The sequence below is a fragment of the Salvelinus sp. IW2-2015 genome, linkage group LG24 (assembly GCF_002910315.2).
Source record: "Salvelinus sp. IW2-2015 linkage group LG24, ASM291031v2, whole genome shotgun sequence".
NCBI lineage: Eukaryota > Metazoa > Chordata > Actinopteri > Salmoniformes > Salmonidae > Salvelinus > Salvelinus sp. IW2-2015.
In genome coordinates this window covers 7162138-7180602 of record NC_036864.1, presented here as the reverse complement: position 1 = coordinate 7180602, position 18465 = coordinate 7162138, and the positions used below count along the sequence as shown (strand labels likewise).

The following is an 18465-nucleotide window of genomic DNA, read 5'->3' as shown; positions in this document are numbered from 1 at the left end:
ATGATCATGATTACTGCAAGTTTAGATAGCTGGCTAAACTAGAATGTATCAATCCCCCCAATAATTGCTGACATGGGCTAATTGAGTGACTGTCAGTAGCTAAGTTTCCATCCAATTTGCGACAGATTTTCATGTGAATACTATAAAATCTGCATAAAACAATATGCGCATTTTCCCACCAGAGATGTGTTTCCATCAAACTGACTTTTTGCGGCTAAAAGACTAGTCATGATGACGTGGCGCACACCATGTCTGCATTTATAAAATTGTACCGCCATTTCATGTTTCCATCAGCCTGGTGGTGACTTTTCATGCGTCAGGTAATTAATCCGATAGGAATTAAATAGTACCTGCAAAACACCAGTCTCAACGTCAACAGTGAAGAGGCGACTCCGGGATGCTGTCCTTCTAGGCAGAGTTGCAAAGAAAAAAACATATCTCAGACTGGCCAATAAAAATTTAAGATGGGCAAAAGAACACAGACACTGGACAGAGGAACTCTGCCTAGAAGGCCAGCATCCCGGAGTCGCCTCTTCACTGTTGACGTTGAGACTGGTGTTTTGCGGGTACTATTTAATGAAGCTGCCAGATGTGGACTTGTGAGGCGTCTGTTTCTCAAACTAGACACTAATGTACTTGTCCTCTTGCTCAGTTGTGCARCGGGGCCTCCCACTCCTCTTTCTATTCTGGTTAGAGCCAGTTTGCGCTGTTCTGTGAAGGGAGTAGTACACAGCGTTGTACGAGATCTTCAGTTTCTTGGCAATTTCTCGCATGGAATAGCCTTCATTTCTCAGAACAAGAATAGACTAAAGAGTTTCAGAAGAAAGTTCTTTGTTTCTGGCTATTTTAAGCCTGTAATTGAACCCACAAATGCTGATGATCCAGATACTGAACTAGTCTAAAGAAGGCCAGTTTTATTGCTTCTTTAATCAAGACAACAGTTTTCAGCTGTGCTAACATAATTGCAAAAGGGTTTTCTAATGATCAATTAGCCTTTCAAAATGATAAACTTGGATTAGCTAACACAACGTGCCATTGGAACACAGGAGTGATGGTTGCTGATAATGGGCTTCTGTACGTATGTATGTAGATATTCCATTAAAAACAAAAATAGTTTATTTTCTTTCAAAAACAAGGACATTTCTAAGTGACCCCAAACTTTTGAACGGTAGTGTATATATACAAAAAAGTGGAAATTGATACGTAGGCCTACAAAATGGCGCGGAACGCCAGTTGCCCATCCCCGGTCTAGGATGACCTCCTATCTACCTTTCTTGATTTGGGTTGGCAGGTTGTCAACAATCTGCTCATCCAACCACCAGTGTTGCTTCCTCAGGAGGCGGAGACGCCAGAACATCCAGTTCTTAGTGGTTTCCATGGCGATGGGCTTGCAGCAGCAGGTGGCTTCTGATAGGTAGGGGCCGGCAGTCGGACACTCCAGCTTTAGCAGATCTGACATCATAAACGATACATTAATAATCTTTGTAATACAGCATAGACTAGTTGTTTGTTTAGCACAAAAAAACGGTGCGTGGCCACTATGGAGSAAAACAGAKAGGGTTGGCTTAGATTGTTTTTGTCTCAATGTTTATTGAAACCATAAATACATTTGCACAATGAGCATTTGTTGTCTCTCAAATACATTGTTACAGTTGTTGGTTAGCTAGCTAGCCATGTTAGCATTGACATGAAATCAGTTAAAACACCTCAAAACAAGACATGGTAATCAAGATAAAACTAGATGAAACAAGCCACCTACGAGTCCCCACACGAGAGCTTCTTGTCATTGTTGCTAGCTATCTGACTGTTCAGAATCATAACAAAGCACGGCTTCTCGCGCCATCGATGCGCGCACATTTTTCTGATGTTGTCAGCCAATCTGTCTACACAAATATTACACCATAAATAAGTGTTGGTTTACCATAATGGACATGGAAATAAGTGCTGGTTTACTCCACACTTCATTTTGAACCCTGTACAATTSACATCATTGATGCTCACTGCGTATATGTCACAGTAGCTTATGATCTTAGTACATACAGCCCACTATTACTGTCAAAGGCAACATAGTAATACTCACGGTTCTCCTCAAGAAAGCGAAGGGCGTCCTTGTAGCCACTCTGACATATCTCTGCCATGACCTGTCAAAGAAAACACGTACGATCATACCTATTGAGGTAGGGGATCATAAGCAAGAGGTCAATTGAATAAGTATACTGTTCATATATAAGAGACAGAGGATACCCATGAGACAGAGACTTTGTTAATCATATAACAACCGATATATAACCACACAAAATACAGGGCAACGGCTCAGACACATTCATCATGTTCATGTGTTTAACTATTACAATTTGACTTACCGATTAGCAATCATGTTATTTCTGATAAGAACTATTACATAAGCAGTTTTTTTTAACCACATAAAACAGTGGAAATTATGTACAGTTGAAGTCAGAAGTTTACATACACTTAGGTTGGAGTCATTAAAACTCGTTTTTCAACCACTCCACAAATTTCTTGTTAACAAACCATAGTTTGGCAAGTCGGTTAGGACATCTACCTTGTGCATGACACAAGTAATTTTTCCAACAATTGTTTACAGACAGATTATTTCACTTGACATCATGGAAAATCAAAAGAAATCAGCCAAGACCTCGAAAAAAAACTGTAGACCTCCACAAGTCTGGTTCATCCTTGGGAGCAATTTCCAAAGCCTGAAGGTACCACGTTCATCTGTACAAACAATAGTACGCAAGTATAAACACCATGGGACCACGCAGCGGTCATACCACTCAGGAAGGAGACGCGTTCTGTCTCCTAGAGATGAACGTACTTTGGTGCGAAAAGTGCAAATCAATCCCAGAACAACAGCAAAAGACCTTGTGAAGATGCTGGAGGAAACAGGTACAAAAGTATCTATATCCACAGTAAACGAGTCCATATCGACATAACCTGAAAGGCCGCTCAGCAAGGAGAAGCCACTTCTCAAAAACCGCCATAAAAAGCCAGACTTCGGTTTGCAACTGCACATGGGGACAAAGATCGTACTTTTTGAATAAATGTCCTCTGGGCTGATGAAACAAAAATAGAACTGTTTGGCCATAATGACCATCGTTATGTTTGGAGGAAAAAGGGTGAGGCTTGCAAGCCGAAGAACACCATCCCAACCGTGAAGCACGAGGGTGGCAGCATCATGTTGTGGGGGTGCTTTGCTGCAGGAGGGACTGGTGTAATTCACAAAATAGATGGCATCATGAGAAAGGAAAATTCTGTGGATATATTGAAGCAACATCTCAAGACATCAATCAGGAAGTTAAAGCTTGGTCGCAAATGGTCTTCCAAATGGACAATGACCCCGAGCATACTTCCAAAGTTGTGGCAAAATGGCTTAAGGAAACAAAGTCAAGGTATTGGAGTGGCCATCACAAAGCCCTGACCTCAATCCTATAGACAATTTGTGGAAGAACTGAAAAGGCGTGTGCGAGCAAGGAGGCCTACAAACCTGACTCAGTTGCACCTGCTCTGTCAGAGGAATGGGCCAAAATCACCCAACTTTACTGTGGGAAGCTTGTGGAAGGCTACTCGAAACGCTTGACCCAAGTTAAACAATTTAAAAGCAATGCTACCAAATACTAATTGAGTGTATGTAAACTTCTGACCCACTGGGAATGTGATGAAAGAAATAAAAGCTGAAATAAATCATTCTCTCTACTATTATTCTGACATTTCACATTCTTAAAATAAAGTGGTAATCCTAACTGACCTAAAACAGGGATTTTTACTAGGATTAAATGTCAGGAATTGTGAAAAACTGGGTTTAAATATATTTGGCTAAGGTGTATGTAAACATCCGACTTCAACTGCATACCATCCTGACCCGTACAACAGGCTCCTCCTGTCCTGTGTTTGTGAATGGATAACAGTCCAGGAAGTGTTTGACTAGGGGTTATAAGTCAACGTGTCTGAGGCTACTGAGGCACTGTTCTCTGGCTACTCTAGATTTTGTGTTACTACAACAACAAAGCCACAGGGAAAGAGGTATCTAGCCAGAAACTGTGGTCATGTCTGAATACCCATACTAGCGTACTACATACTTAAACTGCACACTATGTACTCATCGTCGCATACTGTTTAGCATGTACCGRTTAGTAAAAAGTGTGCAGTWTATGCCACCGCCGCAACGTAGCGCTGATGGATTTCTCCAAATTAAACAGACATGCATTGCATTAACCAGCCTGATAACTAATTTCCAATTCTATAKATTTTTTACAATTCTGAATAGAATAGGAATGGCGTTATAGGCCTACTCTGGCTGGTTATAGGCAGACTATCACATTCGATCTATACCGTAGCCCATATAGGCCATCTATCCTATTAAAAATAATTGAAGACAGAAACATTTGGTTCCATTTCAACATATTCATTTGTGAAACAAAAGTTTTGTAACTTATGTATTATGTTGCTGTGCTGTCTAGCGGTTTTGAATTTGCGATGCACCCGACAGCATTTGAAATGTGTACTAGGCTATTTGATATAATTTATATAATATAATAAAGCACTAATCATTGTAAATAAGATCAGAATGACTGCTAAAGCTTGAAATGAGTATAACATCCAGAATTTTAACAAAGAAAATTTGAGATCAAAGCTAACTAAATTTTATCAGCATATTGATTGCAGCACCCGTGCGGGCAATACACTGGACCATTGCTACTCTAATTTCCATGATGCATACAAGGCCCTCCCCCGCCTTCCCTTTGGCAAATCCGACCACGACTCCATCTTGCTTCTACCGTCCTATAGGCAGAAACTCAAACAGGATGTACCCGTGACTAGATCTATTCAACGCTGGTCTGACCAATCAGATTCTATGGTTCAAGATTGTTTTGATCAAGCGGACTGGGAAATGTTCCGGGCAGCCTCAGAGAATAACATTGATCTATACGTTGACTCAGTGAGTGAGTTTATAAGGAAGTGCATTGGAGATGTTGTACCCACTGTGACTATCAAAACCTACCCTAACCAAAAAACATGGATGGATGGCGGCATTCGCGCAAACTGAAAGCGCAAACCACCGCATTTAACCATGGAAAGAGGACTGGGAATATGGCCGAATATAAACAGTGTAGTTATTCCCTCCGCAAGGCAATCAAACAAGTGAAATGTCAGTATAGGGACAAAGTGGAGTCGCATTTCATAACACATTCATAACCCATACATAAGGCATTTACAAGCAGTCATAAACAACCCATCTAATGAATGGGACTAAGGAGCATCCTGATATTCCATCCTACCTTTGGCAACAGGGCCTACATAAGGACTTCATAACACATTCATAACACATAAATAACACATTGGTAAGCACTCATAGCGGGCGTCCTACACTCTTAGAAAAATGGGTTGCAAAAGGGTTTTTCGGCTGTCCTTTCCACAGTTCTACACGGAACTAAAAAGGTTTCTTCAAAGAGTACAATGCTTTTTTAACCTTTATTTAACTAGGCAAGTCAGTTAAGAAAAAATTCTTATTTTCAATGATGGCCTAGGAACAGTGGGTTAACTGCCTTGTTCAGGGGCAGAACAACCGATTTTTACCTTGTCAGCTCGGGGATTCGATCTTGCAACCTGTCGGTTACTAGTCCAACGCGCTAACCACTAAGCTACCTGCCACCCCATAATGTGGACAGCCGAAGAACCCTTTTAGGTTCTAGATAGGAAAAAAGGTGCTAAGTGTGTACCTTGGGTTCTGGGGGGAACAGGGCCTTGCTGAGGCGGTACATGTTGCTCAGGTTCAACCGGATGGAGGTGTTGGTGAAACGAAGCTCGTGGAAGTTGAAGGAGGTGTCGCGGGGACAGATGTCGCTTTCGCCTGAGAACGGAGAGATGCTGATGGTGTTCTTCAGCTCTGACTGAGGAAGGTTGTCACTGATCCCCCCATCCACATAACGCTGGAGAGAGAAMAGGGGGGAGAGAGGGAGGAGGGAGAGAGAAAGTGAGAATACTTGGGTGTTTTTGGAACCATGCACAACTTACATCAGGACCACAGCCTCTCCACAGAACAAGACCCCAGGCATACTGTGGTCAAGATGTCTCAGGGCTGACAGATATGACTGTTCTACATCTCTTATACAGTATAAAGGCTATCAACTTAGAATGAATGGCAGATAAATCTTCTCTAAGAGGCAAGACACATCAATATAGCTGTTACAGAATCCCCCTGCCAAGGGCGCTATATCACTGTTTGTGTAAGCATTTGTTTATTTGCTTTCTGGAGCCGCGCTGTCTGAATTTCACCCATCCTCACCCTTCGTCCCCCTCGCCTGAGATATCAATATCTCCTCCAGTTCATGGCTTCAGCCAATCAGACAATAGCCATGTGTCTCAAATCTGTGCACGCTCTAGCCCTGCAGTCTTTCCAGGCCCTGATTGGCTAGCCAGCCTGACCCACGCTCTCCAAGGGAGGAAATATTGCCSGCACCTAAACTGTGTTATTCCAGTCTGTGAGTGTGGGTGAACATATGTGCATACGATTTGTGACTACAAAGTAAGTTGATGTCGCTGTTATCATTGTAATATGTGCTAGAGTAGCAGTATTCCATGTAGTTCTCATTCCTGTTATTATTATGTTACTACTGATATTGTATGCAATGATGAGTCCTTGCTCTTGTGTGTTGCTGTGCAATAGCATACTATTTGTATAATATACAGTCCTTGTCATTAGTCTTACTGTGCTATTGCCACGCTAGTCATTCATCTGGTGTTACTATGTAATACATGGTTATTAMGTCATTGTTAGGTACAGTCCTTGTTGTTTAATCCCATACCCCACTATATCGTACTCTGAAAATATCTATTCAGGACAGTATATTTATCTCCTGTATAGCATATGTACTACCTCCCTATTTCTGTCCATTACAGAACCATACACATGTACATCTTCTCCTGTGTATGTTTAAAGTTTCTGTGTGTGTTAACTCTGGGCTGTTTTATTCCCCTCTAACCGGGGGCGGTGTTAGTGAGTCGCAAACCAGTAAAATATGTAGAGCCGGGTCACTCTCTTTCAATTGCCCTGTGCTCGATACAGAAATGGATAAAGCTCATTGTCACGACTTCCACCGAAGTTGGTCCCTTTCCTTGTTCGGGCGGTGTTCGGCGGTCGATGTCACCGACCTTCTAGCCATCGCTGATCCATTTTTTATTTTCCATTGGTTTTGTCTTGTCTTCCGTCACACCTGGTTCCAATCCCATCAATTACATGTTGTGTATTTAACCCTCTGTTCCCCCTCATGTGCTTGTCGGTGATTGTTTATTGTAAGTATTGTGTACGTCTGTACTGGTGTGCGTCGGGTTATGTTACCCATTGATTTTTATTATTCTGTTTTCCGGTGGGTTTTTTAATAAACTGCGCCGTTGGAAACACAGTTATTTCTCTCCTGCGTCTGACTTCTCTGCCGCCAGTTCACACCCTTACACTCATAGGCCATTAAAGCACTGACAGAGACCCCTAGGTATTTTGAGGAGAGAGTAAGTAAATAATAGTATTTGGAAAATATATTATAAATACTTGTTGACTGCCTCCGCGCCTATCTTCTGCTAAAAAGAAGTGTCACTTAACCCAACTCGGTTATCACTGAAATCGAATGTATACAATACGACATATTCAAGGAAACATTTTCCTTGAGGGCATATTAGGCGTGGCGTGTCAGCAGAAGATTTCCCCTAAACCAGCTTCTCTACACTGTCAAATCATGACCAAACAGACCGACAGTACTATTTGGAGAATTAATCCATTTTGCCAGGCTTATGTAATTGCACGATGCAGCTCCATTTCAAGTTCAGATGCTACCCTCTAACATTTCAAAATGAATTCATAGTTTTCCAGTGTAAAACACTTAGAACATCTGAGGGGAAAAAGGATATCAGCGCCAGTTCCTAAACCAGATTAAGACTCAATTTGGCAGAAAGGTTGGCAAAAACATTGGGTTGTTAGTTTACCTGAAATGCACATAGATCATTTGTTCTGGATCTTTGTAGAATTTTGACCCATTTTGAGTCCCACATAATTGTGTGTTCTCTACTCCCACCATTAATCCACAGGTAAAAGGGAAGACSTAGTTAGTTTCTAGTAATCTCTCCTCCTTCAGTCTTCTTCTGTGGGCTTTACATGGCGGTTGGTAACCAACCTGGCTACGCAGACGCTCATTGACGCGTGCGAGCAGTTTCGATGAAATTATTGAATAACATGCATGTGTACATTTACTTTGCAGCACATGCAACGCGGGCGGTGTGGTCAGCATATTAGACAGGTCTGTGTGTTAATATGTTCAGTCACAGTGTAGACTTGGCTCTGAGCCAGTTCTTCACTGAGCCAGAATGGTACGAGAGAGAGAGAGAGAGAGAATACCTAAATAGATCATTGATATATGGTAGTTGATGTTTTGAAGGACTGCGCTCCTATGTCCTAGTGACTCAGTTTAGAATGGAGCTACCCTGGACTTTCTGGTCCCAATCTGCTGAAGCCAGAAGCCAGTCTGGAAGTACACTATATATACAAAAGTATGTGGACACTCATTAAAATGAGTGGATTTGGCTATTTCAGCTACACCTGTTGGTGACAAGTGTATAAAATCGAGCACACCGCCATGCAATCTCCATAGACAAACATTGGAATTAGAATGGCCTTACTGAAGAGCTCAGTGGCTTTCAATATGGCACCATCATAGGACACCACCTTTCCAACAAGTCAGTTTGTCAAATTTCTGCCCTGCTAGAGCTGACCGGTCAACTGTATGAATGAATTAATGAAATTTTATTTTTGTGTCAAATCGCCAATTGGCAACCCATCCCTTARGGGATTAATTGACACATAAACAAACATTACAAAAATTCACTATGGTAATTAAATGATACTTCTTCTTCCTATGTTCTCTGCATTGAGTATCGCATAAAGAGTGAAAAAGAAAAGTACGGTAAAAATCAAAACATAATAGTAAATAAGGTTATCCAAGCAATAATTACATCCCTAGAGCAGTAAAATAATATACATACATACATACATACACACTGTACATATACACATACATACATACATACATACATACATACATACATACATACATACATACATACATACATACATACATACATACATACATACATACATACATACATACATACATACATACATACATACAAACATATGCAGATAAATAAATACAGAAAAAAACAAAGAAAAAAAACAGAAGTAATTTCAACCTAGTCTAGCACAAAGAGAATATTCATATGGGAGACAAGCCTACACACAATCTATAAACACACATGCCATTTACCACATAGAAGCAACATATTTTTACAATATAATTATAGGTAGGCCTTTTTTGTTTATTCCAGGCTTTATCTAAATATTCCTCAAACGGAAATACACTGTATGTGCTGTTATTGTGAAGTGGAACATTCTAGGAGCAACCAACGTCTCAGCCGCGAAGTGGTAGGCCACACAAGCTCACAGAACGGGACCGCCGAGTGCTGAAGCACGTAGTGCATAAAAATCATCTGTCCTCGGTTGCAACACTCACTACCGAGTTCCAAACTGCCTCTGGAAGCAAAGTCGGCACAAAAACTGTTCATCTGGAGCTTCATGAAAATAGGTTTCCATGGCCGAGCATCCGCACACAAGCCTAAGATCACCATGCGCAACGCCAAGCGTTGGCTGGAGTGGTGTAAAGCTCACCGCCATTGGATACTGGAGCAGTGGAAACACGTTCTCTGGACTGATTAATCACGCTTCACCATCTGGCAGGACGAATCTGGCTTTGGCAGATGCCAGGAGAACACTACCTGCCTCAATGTATAGTGCCAACTGTAAAGTTTGGTGGAGGAGGAATAATGGTCTACGGCTGTTTTTTATGGTTTGGGCTAGGCACCTTAGTTCCAGTGAAGGGAAATATTAATGCTATACCATACAATTACTTTCTAGATGATTTTGTGCTTCCAACTTTGATGCAACAGCTTGGGGTAGGCCCTTTCCTGTTTCAGCATGACAATGCCCCCGTTTACAAAGCGAGGTCCATAGAGAAATGGTTTGTCGAGATCGGTGTGGAAGAACTTGACTTGCCTGCACAGAGCCCTGACCTCAACCCCATTGAACACCTTTGGGATGAATTGGAACGCCGACTGCGAGCCAGGCCTAACCGCCCAACATCAGTGCCCGACCTCACTAATGCTCTTGTGGCTGAACTGGAGCAAAAGTCCCTACAGCATGTTTCCAACATCGGTTGAAAGCCTTCCCAGAAAAAGTGGAGGCTGTTTAAGCAAAGGGGGGGGGGGGGGGGGTTACTCCAAATTAAAGCCCATGACGAGCAGGTGTCCACATACTTTTGGGCATGTAGTGTGTATATATACGGTATATTATATAAAAATACACCACTGACCTGCCAAGGGAAATGGTTCTCGGGCTGATTAGCTACTAGGGTAAGGTAGATTCAAATGGACCAGTAACCAGAGTGTATGCACAGACAGACATACACACGAACAGAAACATTGTGCAACACTTGAACCTATAGCCTCCTTATGACTATGACCTGAGCAATAAAGGCATCTTAAAGACGAGACCATAATAAACTCAGTCCAACATTTGCTGATTTTTCTTAGAAAATAAGGAAACCGTGTTCAAGGAAACGTAAGAAAGCAGTTGAGGCATTAGGGCCTTGGGCACTTACCACTCCTTGGAAGGATGGGGGGATCAGACCACAGTATATGGGGATGAAACAGCTACACAGCAGCGCCTGTAGACACATCAGAGAGAGAGAGATATGTTACACAGTCCAACCCAGTTTACACTTCATACAACTAATGTAAACAGTCAATGGCAAGGCCAGTAGCTGAAAGGACAAATATTTCTGGGATATGTATGGGATATGGAAAAACTCTCAAGTGCTCAGGGGTGTTCAGGGCCCATATTCACAATGTTTCATAGTAGGAGTGCTGATCTACGATCAGGTCCCAACTCCAATCCATTATGATTTAAGTGGCAAATCTGATCCTAGATCAGTACTCCTACTCGGATATGTTTTGTGAGGAGGACACTGACCTGGATGAGCTCCTCCTTGGACTTGAACTCGGACACAATGACGTTTTGTCCATCAGACACGCGAGTGAGTGACACACACAGCCTCCCGGAGGCGAGTGTGTGAGCGTTGGCGGGCAGGTCGCGCTCCAGGCCCGACCTGATGACCTTGACCGGGTTGAAGGAGGGGTGGAGGGGGCCCAGGATACGCTTCCGGGCCTCCATGACCGTCTCGATCACATCCTCACAGCACTTAGCTAGAGGAGGGGAGGGACGGAGAGACAGTCTGTTAGTTGTGTTAGGGCCTTCCATTGGGAGGAATTGGATAATTGTTTTATTCAAAGGAAAATTGATTTTCAAGGGCACTAGACAGTGATCTGTAGCTCACAAAAAAAAACATTTCTCCACCGGTTTCACTTATTTAGTGCCCTGCACCTGTACTGAGCTAGTTATGTGTGTTCATCTTATCTACACTTGAATGGAATGGATCTAAAGACTTTTATGCTCACAGACAGAGTTCTTGTAAATAAAATCTATTAGTGATAAGAAAATACCTAAGTAGTGTAATAGTTCATCAAATGGCTACCCAGACTATTTGCAGTGACCCCCTTCTTTGCACTGACTCTCTTGCAGTGGCTCTATGCACACTCACTGGACTCACCCACACACTCACACATACTACAGTGACACACACACAAACACACACACACACACACAAACACACTACATACGCTCTAACACTCACACATAGACACACTTTCACACGCTGCTACACTGTTTATTATCTATTCTGATTGCCTAGTCACTTTTACCCCTACCTACATGTACATATTACCTAAATCACCTCAACTACCTCCTACCCCAGCACATTGATTCGGTACCGGTACTCCTTTTACAGTTGAAGTAGGAAGTTTACATACACCTTAGCCAAATACATTTAAACTCAGTTTTTCACAATTCCTGACATTTAATCCTAGTAAACATTCCCTGTCTTAGGTCAGTTAGGATCACCACTTTATTTTAAGAATGTGAAATGCCAAAATAATAGTAGAGAGAATTATTTATTTCTGATTGTCTTTCATCACATTCCCAGTGAAGTTTACATACACTCAATTAGTATTTGGTAGCATTGCCTTTAAATTGTTTAACTTGGGTCAAATGTTTCGGGTAGCCTTCCACAAGCTTCCCATAATAAGTTGGGTGAATTTTGGCCCATTCCTCCTGACAGAGTTGGTATAACTGATTCAGGTTTGTAGGCCTCCTTGCTCGCACATGCTTTTCAGTTCTGCCCACAAATCTTCTATTGCTTTGTGATGGCCACTCCAGTTTTGCGCAAATGCTGCCATCTATCCACGGTTTTTGGTTTGGGTAGGTTTTAATAAGTGGGAACAACATCTCCTATAGACTTCCTGATGAACTCAGTCACTGTGTCCATTGATAAGTCAATGTAATTCTCAGAGGCAACCCGAACATATCCCAGTTTTCGTGATCAAAACAATCTTGAAGCATGGATTCCGATTGGTCAGACCAGCGTTGAATAGACCTTAGCACGGGTACTTCCTGTTTGAGTTTCTGCCTATACGAAGGGAGGAGCAGAATGGATCTGATTTGCCGAACAGAGGGCCGGGGAGGGCCTTATAGCCATCCCAGAAGGGAGAGTAACAATAGTTGAGAGTTTTTTAAGCGCACTTACTACATGCAATGTGTTGATAGAACTTCGGTAGCGTTTTCTTCAAAGTTGCATTGTAAAAATCCCCAGCTACAATAAATGCGGCCTCAATATCTGTAGTTCCTCGTGGTATCGGCTTGAGGGGAAATATACACGGCTATGACTATAACTGAAGATAATTCTCTTTGGAGGTAATACGGTTTACATTTGATTGTGAGGTATTCTAGTTCGGGTGAACAACAAGACTTGAGTTCCTGTACGTTATCACAATCACAACATCCGTAGTTAATCATAAAACATACACCACCGCCTTTCTTTCTCCCAGAGAGTTCTTTATTCCTGTCTGTGCGATGTACTGAGAACCCAGCTGGCTGTATGGACGGGGACAGTATATCCAGAGAGAGCCATAATTGCATGAAACAGAGTATGTTGCAGTCCCTGATGTCTCTCTTGAAGGAGATCCTCACCCTGAGCTCGTGTACTTTATTGTCCAGGGATTGAACATTAGCGAGTAATATACTCGGAAGCGGTGGATGGTGTGCATGCCTCCTGAGTCAAACTAGAAATACACTCCTCTTCTCCGCCGGRGGAGTCTTAGAGCAGCCTCTGGAATAAGTTCAATTGCCCTGGGTGGTACGAACAAAGGATCCAATTTAGGAAAGTCGTATTTTGGGAAAGTCGTATTTTAGGAAAGTCGTACCCCTACCTACATGTACAAATTACCTCGACTAACCTGTACCCCCGCACATTGCTGTACCCCCACACATTGACTCTGTACCGGAACCCCCTGTATATAGCCTCGGAATTGTTATTTTATTGTGTTACTTTTTATAAAAAWTMTTACTTTAGTTTATTTAATAAATATTTTCTTAACTCTATTTCTTGAAGTGCATTGTTGGTTAAGGGCTTGTAAAGTAAGCATTTCACGGTAAGGTCTACCTACACCTGTTGTATTCGGCACATGTGTCAAATAACATTTGATTTGATTTGATTTCTGGTCGTTACCGCCGCTCTGATATCCAAAAGTTATTTTCGGCTGTATGTATTGTAATAACACAAAAAATGTTCTGGGCTAATAATTTAAGAAATAACACGCAAAAAAACAAAATACTGCAAAGTTGCTTAGGACCTAGAAGCAGAGCTGTCAGCGCCATCTATTTTACTTCAGGAATGATGTTCAAACCCCTGCTCATATGAAACCTCTCGCCTGGATGAATGAATTGATCCACACCAGTCACTCTCCTCCATCCTCACCTACCACAGGTACTTTTGGCTGGCTGAGTTAGCGCTTTATAGTCTATGCAAGCACTATTTTGAATATCTAGTTTATTCAATTGTTATAACCTACTGACTCGCTTTATAAATAAATCCTGAATATGCTGCCAAGCAATTGTGGTCCCAACAAGGACCCCTGTTTATAGTGTCTTTAGGCTATCCAGGGCTTTTTAAAATCCAAGATCAAAAATACTATACATGTACACAATTGTATTTCACCTTTCAGGAATCTCTGTGATTCAACCTCTCCCCGAATTACACAAAAAATAAGTACTACTACTCACTGCAGCTGAGTCCCTGACCAGAGCTCCCCTTTGCATGCACATAACAACATCTATACGTAGGTATCTGTACATCTCCTTTACTGTGAGATGAACGCAGGCTACCTTTATTTCCCTTGCCTGCCCTTTGCTCTGTATTTGTAGTGCCTGTATAACATTGACATTGAGTAAAGCTGAAACAGTTCAAATGGGCTGTGGGCCTGTGGTCGGTACAGCTACATGTTCAACACAGCTTAACTGTCATGACCTGTGCAATTAACCCCTCCCTACTACATGGGGTGATGTACTTGTTGTCGGTGATATAAAAGTTGGTGTTGATGGGGTCACAATAGTGCATTGCCTGTCAAGTCTCCTCACTGCTGATTGGTCAGTTCAGTGGAGCCACATCCTTATCTGGTCGTAACTGGAAAAGGGGAGGTGTAGTTGAGTGAGTTTGAGGCTTTTATGGTCTGTGCCTGTCAGCTTGTAACATGATGAGAGAGAGTGAGAAAGGGCCTGGAAGATATCTGTAAGATATTTGATCTAAAACCGTAAATGTATTTGGAGAGTTTTTTGGCCACCGAGCCTAAACACAAACATTCATGAACACATGAAAAAAGTATTGTCTACATCAAAGAATGTTATTTTTCTCCATAAAATTGCTGCAGAAAGATTTTACACAATTTTACATTTTGGAGAGGTTTTTGACGCCTTGGTATGGACAAAAGCACATACAGTRAGGTTGGTATCAGATATCTGTATAATGTTTCCCGGCACATGTTGACAAGATGTTGTAGAATCACTGGAAGGAGATTGACCAGCTGAGCATCTTTGAATAGTCACCTCAGTATACAGCTCAATGAACAAACCAGGCGTTTTGTTATATTTCAGTCTTCTGTGATATACTGTATATAAACTCAATGCAAGCTCAAAATGGAATACATTTCAACTCTATATCATACATGGTACAGGTGTATTCTTCAATGTAAGCCCATAACCATGTGTGAGGTGTATACTCTTGTCTCAAAGTAGATTTGTTTAAGACTACCAAGAAACGCTCTGTGCGGACCCCTGTTGAAGCACACTGRGGTAAAAGGTTCATGACTCCTATATTGTCTGTTCACTCTATAAGTCAAATGCATCATTATTTTTTCATTGGTTCATTTTTRATACACGTGTTTAGCAGATGTTATTGCAGGTGTAGCGAAATGTCTCCCTCTATTACTCTTTCACACTTTCTTTCAATCTCTCACCCTCTTTAACCCTCTCTCTCATTTAAACATGATACAACTGGGACAGGTATGGACTGATTCCCAGAAACCTTGCAGGAGGCTACTCCTTCGTCTCTTTGACTATAAGGTTATGGGGTTCAAAATTAAGAGAAAGTGAAAAAGGCCAGGTTTCGCACAGACACTCAGCTAAGAACTACTCTCTAAGTCAGTTCTATGTGACGCAAGGTTATATTTACTCTTAATCGTGATTGTGTGTGTGCCCCTAGTCAGCGAGATCCATCACTACCATTGGAAGGCCTCTGATCCAGAGGACCAATAGGTCAATAGTCCTTTAACTGACCATTTATCAGTGGTGATATGATCAATGAGTGGTAGACTACCATATTTCTACACAGGCAGGTATTTTGGCTCGATTATAAATAATTTGCAGTTTATAACATGAGAAGAATGTAGCCTATTTTAAAATTCAAAATTCAACCTATAACACCAGTATAATCACCTATCTATTACATAGGAGCAACGTTTCCAGCATTGTTAGTCATTTCACCCCATGTGTCAAGACCATAAATTATTATTCTTGAAAATTTATTTGACTGCTAATCTGAAGTTGCCCTAAACACATGAAAGGGAGGACTACTCCTTGTGCGTAAAAGTCCCCATCCAMGCAATCAACTGATGACAGGAACTGGTTAAATCAAGGGCCAGTGWAGGGTACTGTAGCCTACCTATGGATGCCTGGCTGGCGAGCATCGAGGCAGAGAGGGAACCAGCTGAAGCCCCGTAGATCTTGGTGGCACCTTTGATAAGGTAAGGCGCTTGTTCRGACAGYCAGCTGGCCACTCCGATGTGATAGATCCCCAGGAACCCGCAGCCGGCGAATGACAGGTTCCATTCCTTCGTTAGGTCGAACATCCCTGGTGGACAGTCTTTAACGAGGACCTACACGTTTGGGTAAATGCGCTCCTTATGATCACTCCAAAATGTTAACTTTTTGGACAAGTCCCCTWCACTGTTGAATGTCAACAACAGTTCCGAAAGATATTGGAATAGAGGACGGCTCAAACTAGCGTACACTAGCCAGTCTACTCTTCTTGTGCAATGTACGAAGAGGCGGACAGTCATCAATTGAGAATCGCCGGAGCGCTGAACTACCCGGTTCAAGAACAGGGCCGGTCTGGCCAATCTTTATAAAGAGGCAGAGTCTTATTTTAGGTGGAGCCACGCCCCACACTCTGAATTGGAAATAAATGAGAGAGAGATGCAGTCTATTAATGTATATTATATCCTAATCTGTATATTTGTTTAACCTGCCTGCTATTAGTGTGACATGTCGAACCTTATTAACAGGATTTGAGTAGCCTATATCATCCTATGCGGTCAATTGAGCCGAGACTCGCAAAACCCAGTCAAGCCACCCGCGCTTCAGGTTCCTCCAGTATTTTGGGCGTGAATACACAACACTTTACGGTATCACGTGTTTTCAGGTAGGGAAATTAATCGGGGCAAGATCAGGTCGGACCATTCTTGCTAATGAGAGAGCAGATACACGTGTGAACAACAGGCACAACTCCGATATAAAGTATATTTTCGCAAAGTTGCCGGGATGTTACGTAGCCTATTTATATCAGTATACTCGTAACAACCTAATCATTACGAAACTCATATTCGATCAGACAAGTAGTGATGTTACCTTTGATACAGGAGCTCCAAGGCATGCCTCGAAATTGTTAAGCATCTAACCCCTCAATCACAACTACAGTGCCAGGCGCAAAATGGTTCACAGCATCATATGGATTTGTGTGCAACAAAAGTTCAACATTCACGTTCTGCTACCATTTCTGTCAAGCCGTCTACACATACCTTTTGATGCATGCATTCGATAAATCCACCACACAGAATGCTGTAACGCAATGCTGCAAGGCAAACACAGCTCCCATTGGAAATAAATGTACATCTATATATATATACATATACACACATATGTGTACGTGGACACCCCTTCAAATGTGTGGATTTGGCTATTTCAGCGACACCTGTGGATGACAGGTGTATAAAATCGAGCACACATCCATGCAATCTCCATAGACAGACATTGGAAGTAGAATGGCCTTACTGAAGAGCTCAGTGACTTTCAAGCTTCAAAAACACTTACAGCGTCCTTGTGCAAAATACGATTCCAGATTCCAATGGCGGTGAGCTTTACACCACTCCAGCCGACGCTTGGCGTTGAGCATGGTGACCTTAGGCTTGTGTGCGACTGCTCGGCTATGGAAACCCATTTCATGAAGCTCCTGACGAATAGTTATTGTGCTGATGTTGCTTCCAGAGGCAGTTTGGAACTCGGTAGTCAGTGTTGCAACCACAGACGGTTTTTAAATGCTACTTGCTTCAGCACTCAGCGGTCCAGTTCTGTGAGCTTGTGTGGCTTACCACTTTGCGGCTGAGCCGTTGTTGCGCTTAGAAGTTTCCACTTCACAATAACAGCACTTACAGTTGACCGGGGCAGCTCTAGCAGGGCAGAAATTTGACTAACAGACTTCTTGGAAAGGTGGCATCCTATGACAGTGCCACGTTGACGCTTCGAACACACCGACAGCATCATAGCATTTTGGTACACCAGGATTACATTCATTTCCAATGAAAAGCTGCGTTTGCCTTGCAGCATTGCGTTGCAGAGGCAGTTGCAGTGCGTTTGGTGTGTATGCGTAGACAGTTTGACAGAAATGGTAGCAGAAGGTGAATGTTGAACTTTTGTTGCACACATATCCAGATGATGCTGCGTACAATTTTGCGCGTCTAAGAAAGCCTCTGTTTTCCATCACTACAAATAAGCCTCACACAGAAAATAATCTGTAATTTTTGGTTGTTGACCAAATGCAATGCTCTCATTGACCTCCATGCAAAACTCCTCGCTTGGTGAGCGAAAAAAATGTATACAAAGATTTGGGGCCTAGTAATCAAATC

General features: G+C 42.2%; 1 protein-coding gene and 1 pseudogene across 1 annotated transcript; both read right to left on the bottom strand.

Moving 5' to 3' along the window:
* Positions 1–18465, bottom strand: part of LOC111951349 (signal peptide, CUB and EGF-like domain-containing protein 1) — a 327661-nt pseudogene that overhangs the window by 75475 nt on the left and 233721 nt on the right.
* Positions 561–16665, bottom strand: LOC111951407 (patatin-like phospholipase domain-containing protein 2). The gene is made up of 6 exons (XM_023969476.2): positions 16227–16665; positions 11090–11322; positions 10719–10784; positions 5739–5948; positions 2081–2141; positions 561–1452 (listed from the first exon to the last, which is right to left on the bottom strand). The coding sequence occupies exons 1-6, from the start codon at positions 16411–16413 to the stop codon at positions 1262–1264; spliced, it is 948 nt and encodes a 315-aa protein (XP_023825244.1). The 5' UTR covers positions 16414–16665; the 3' UTR covers positions 561–1261.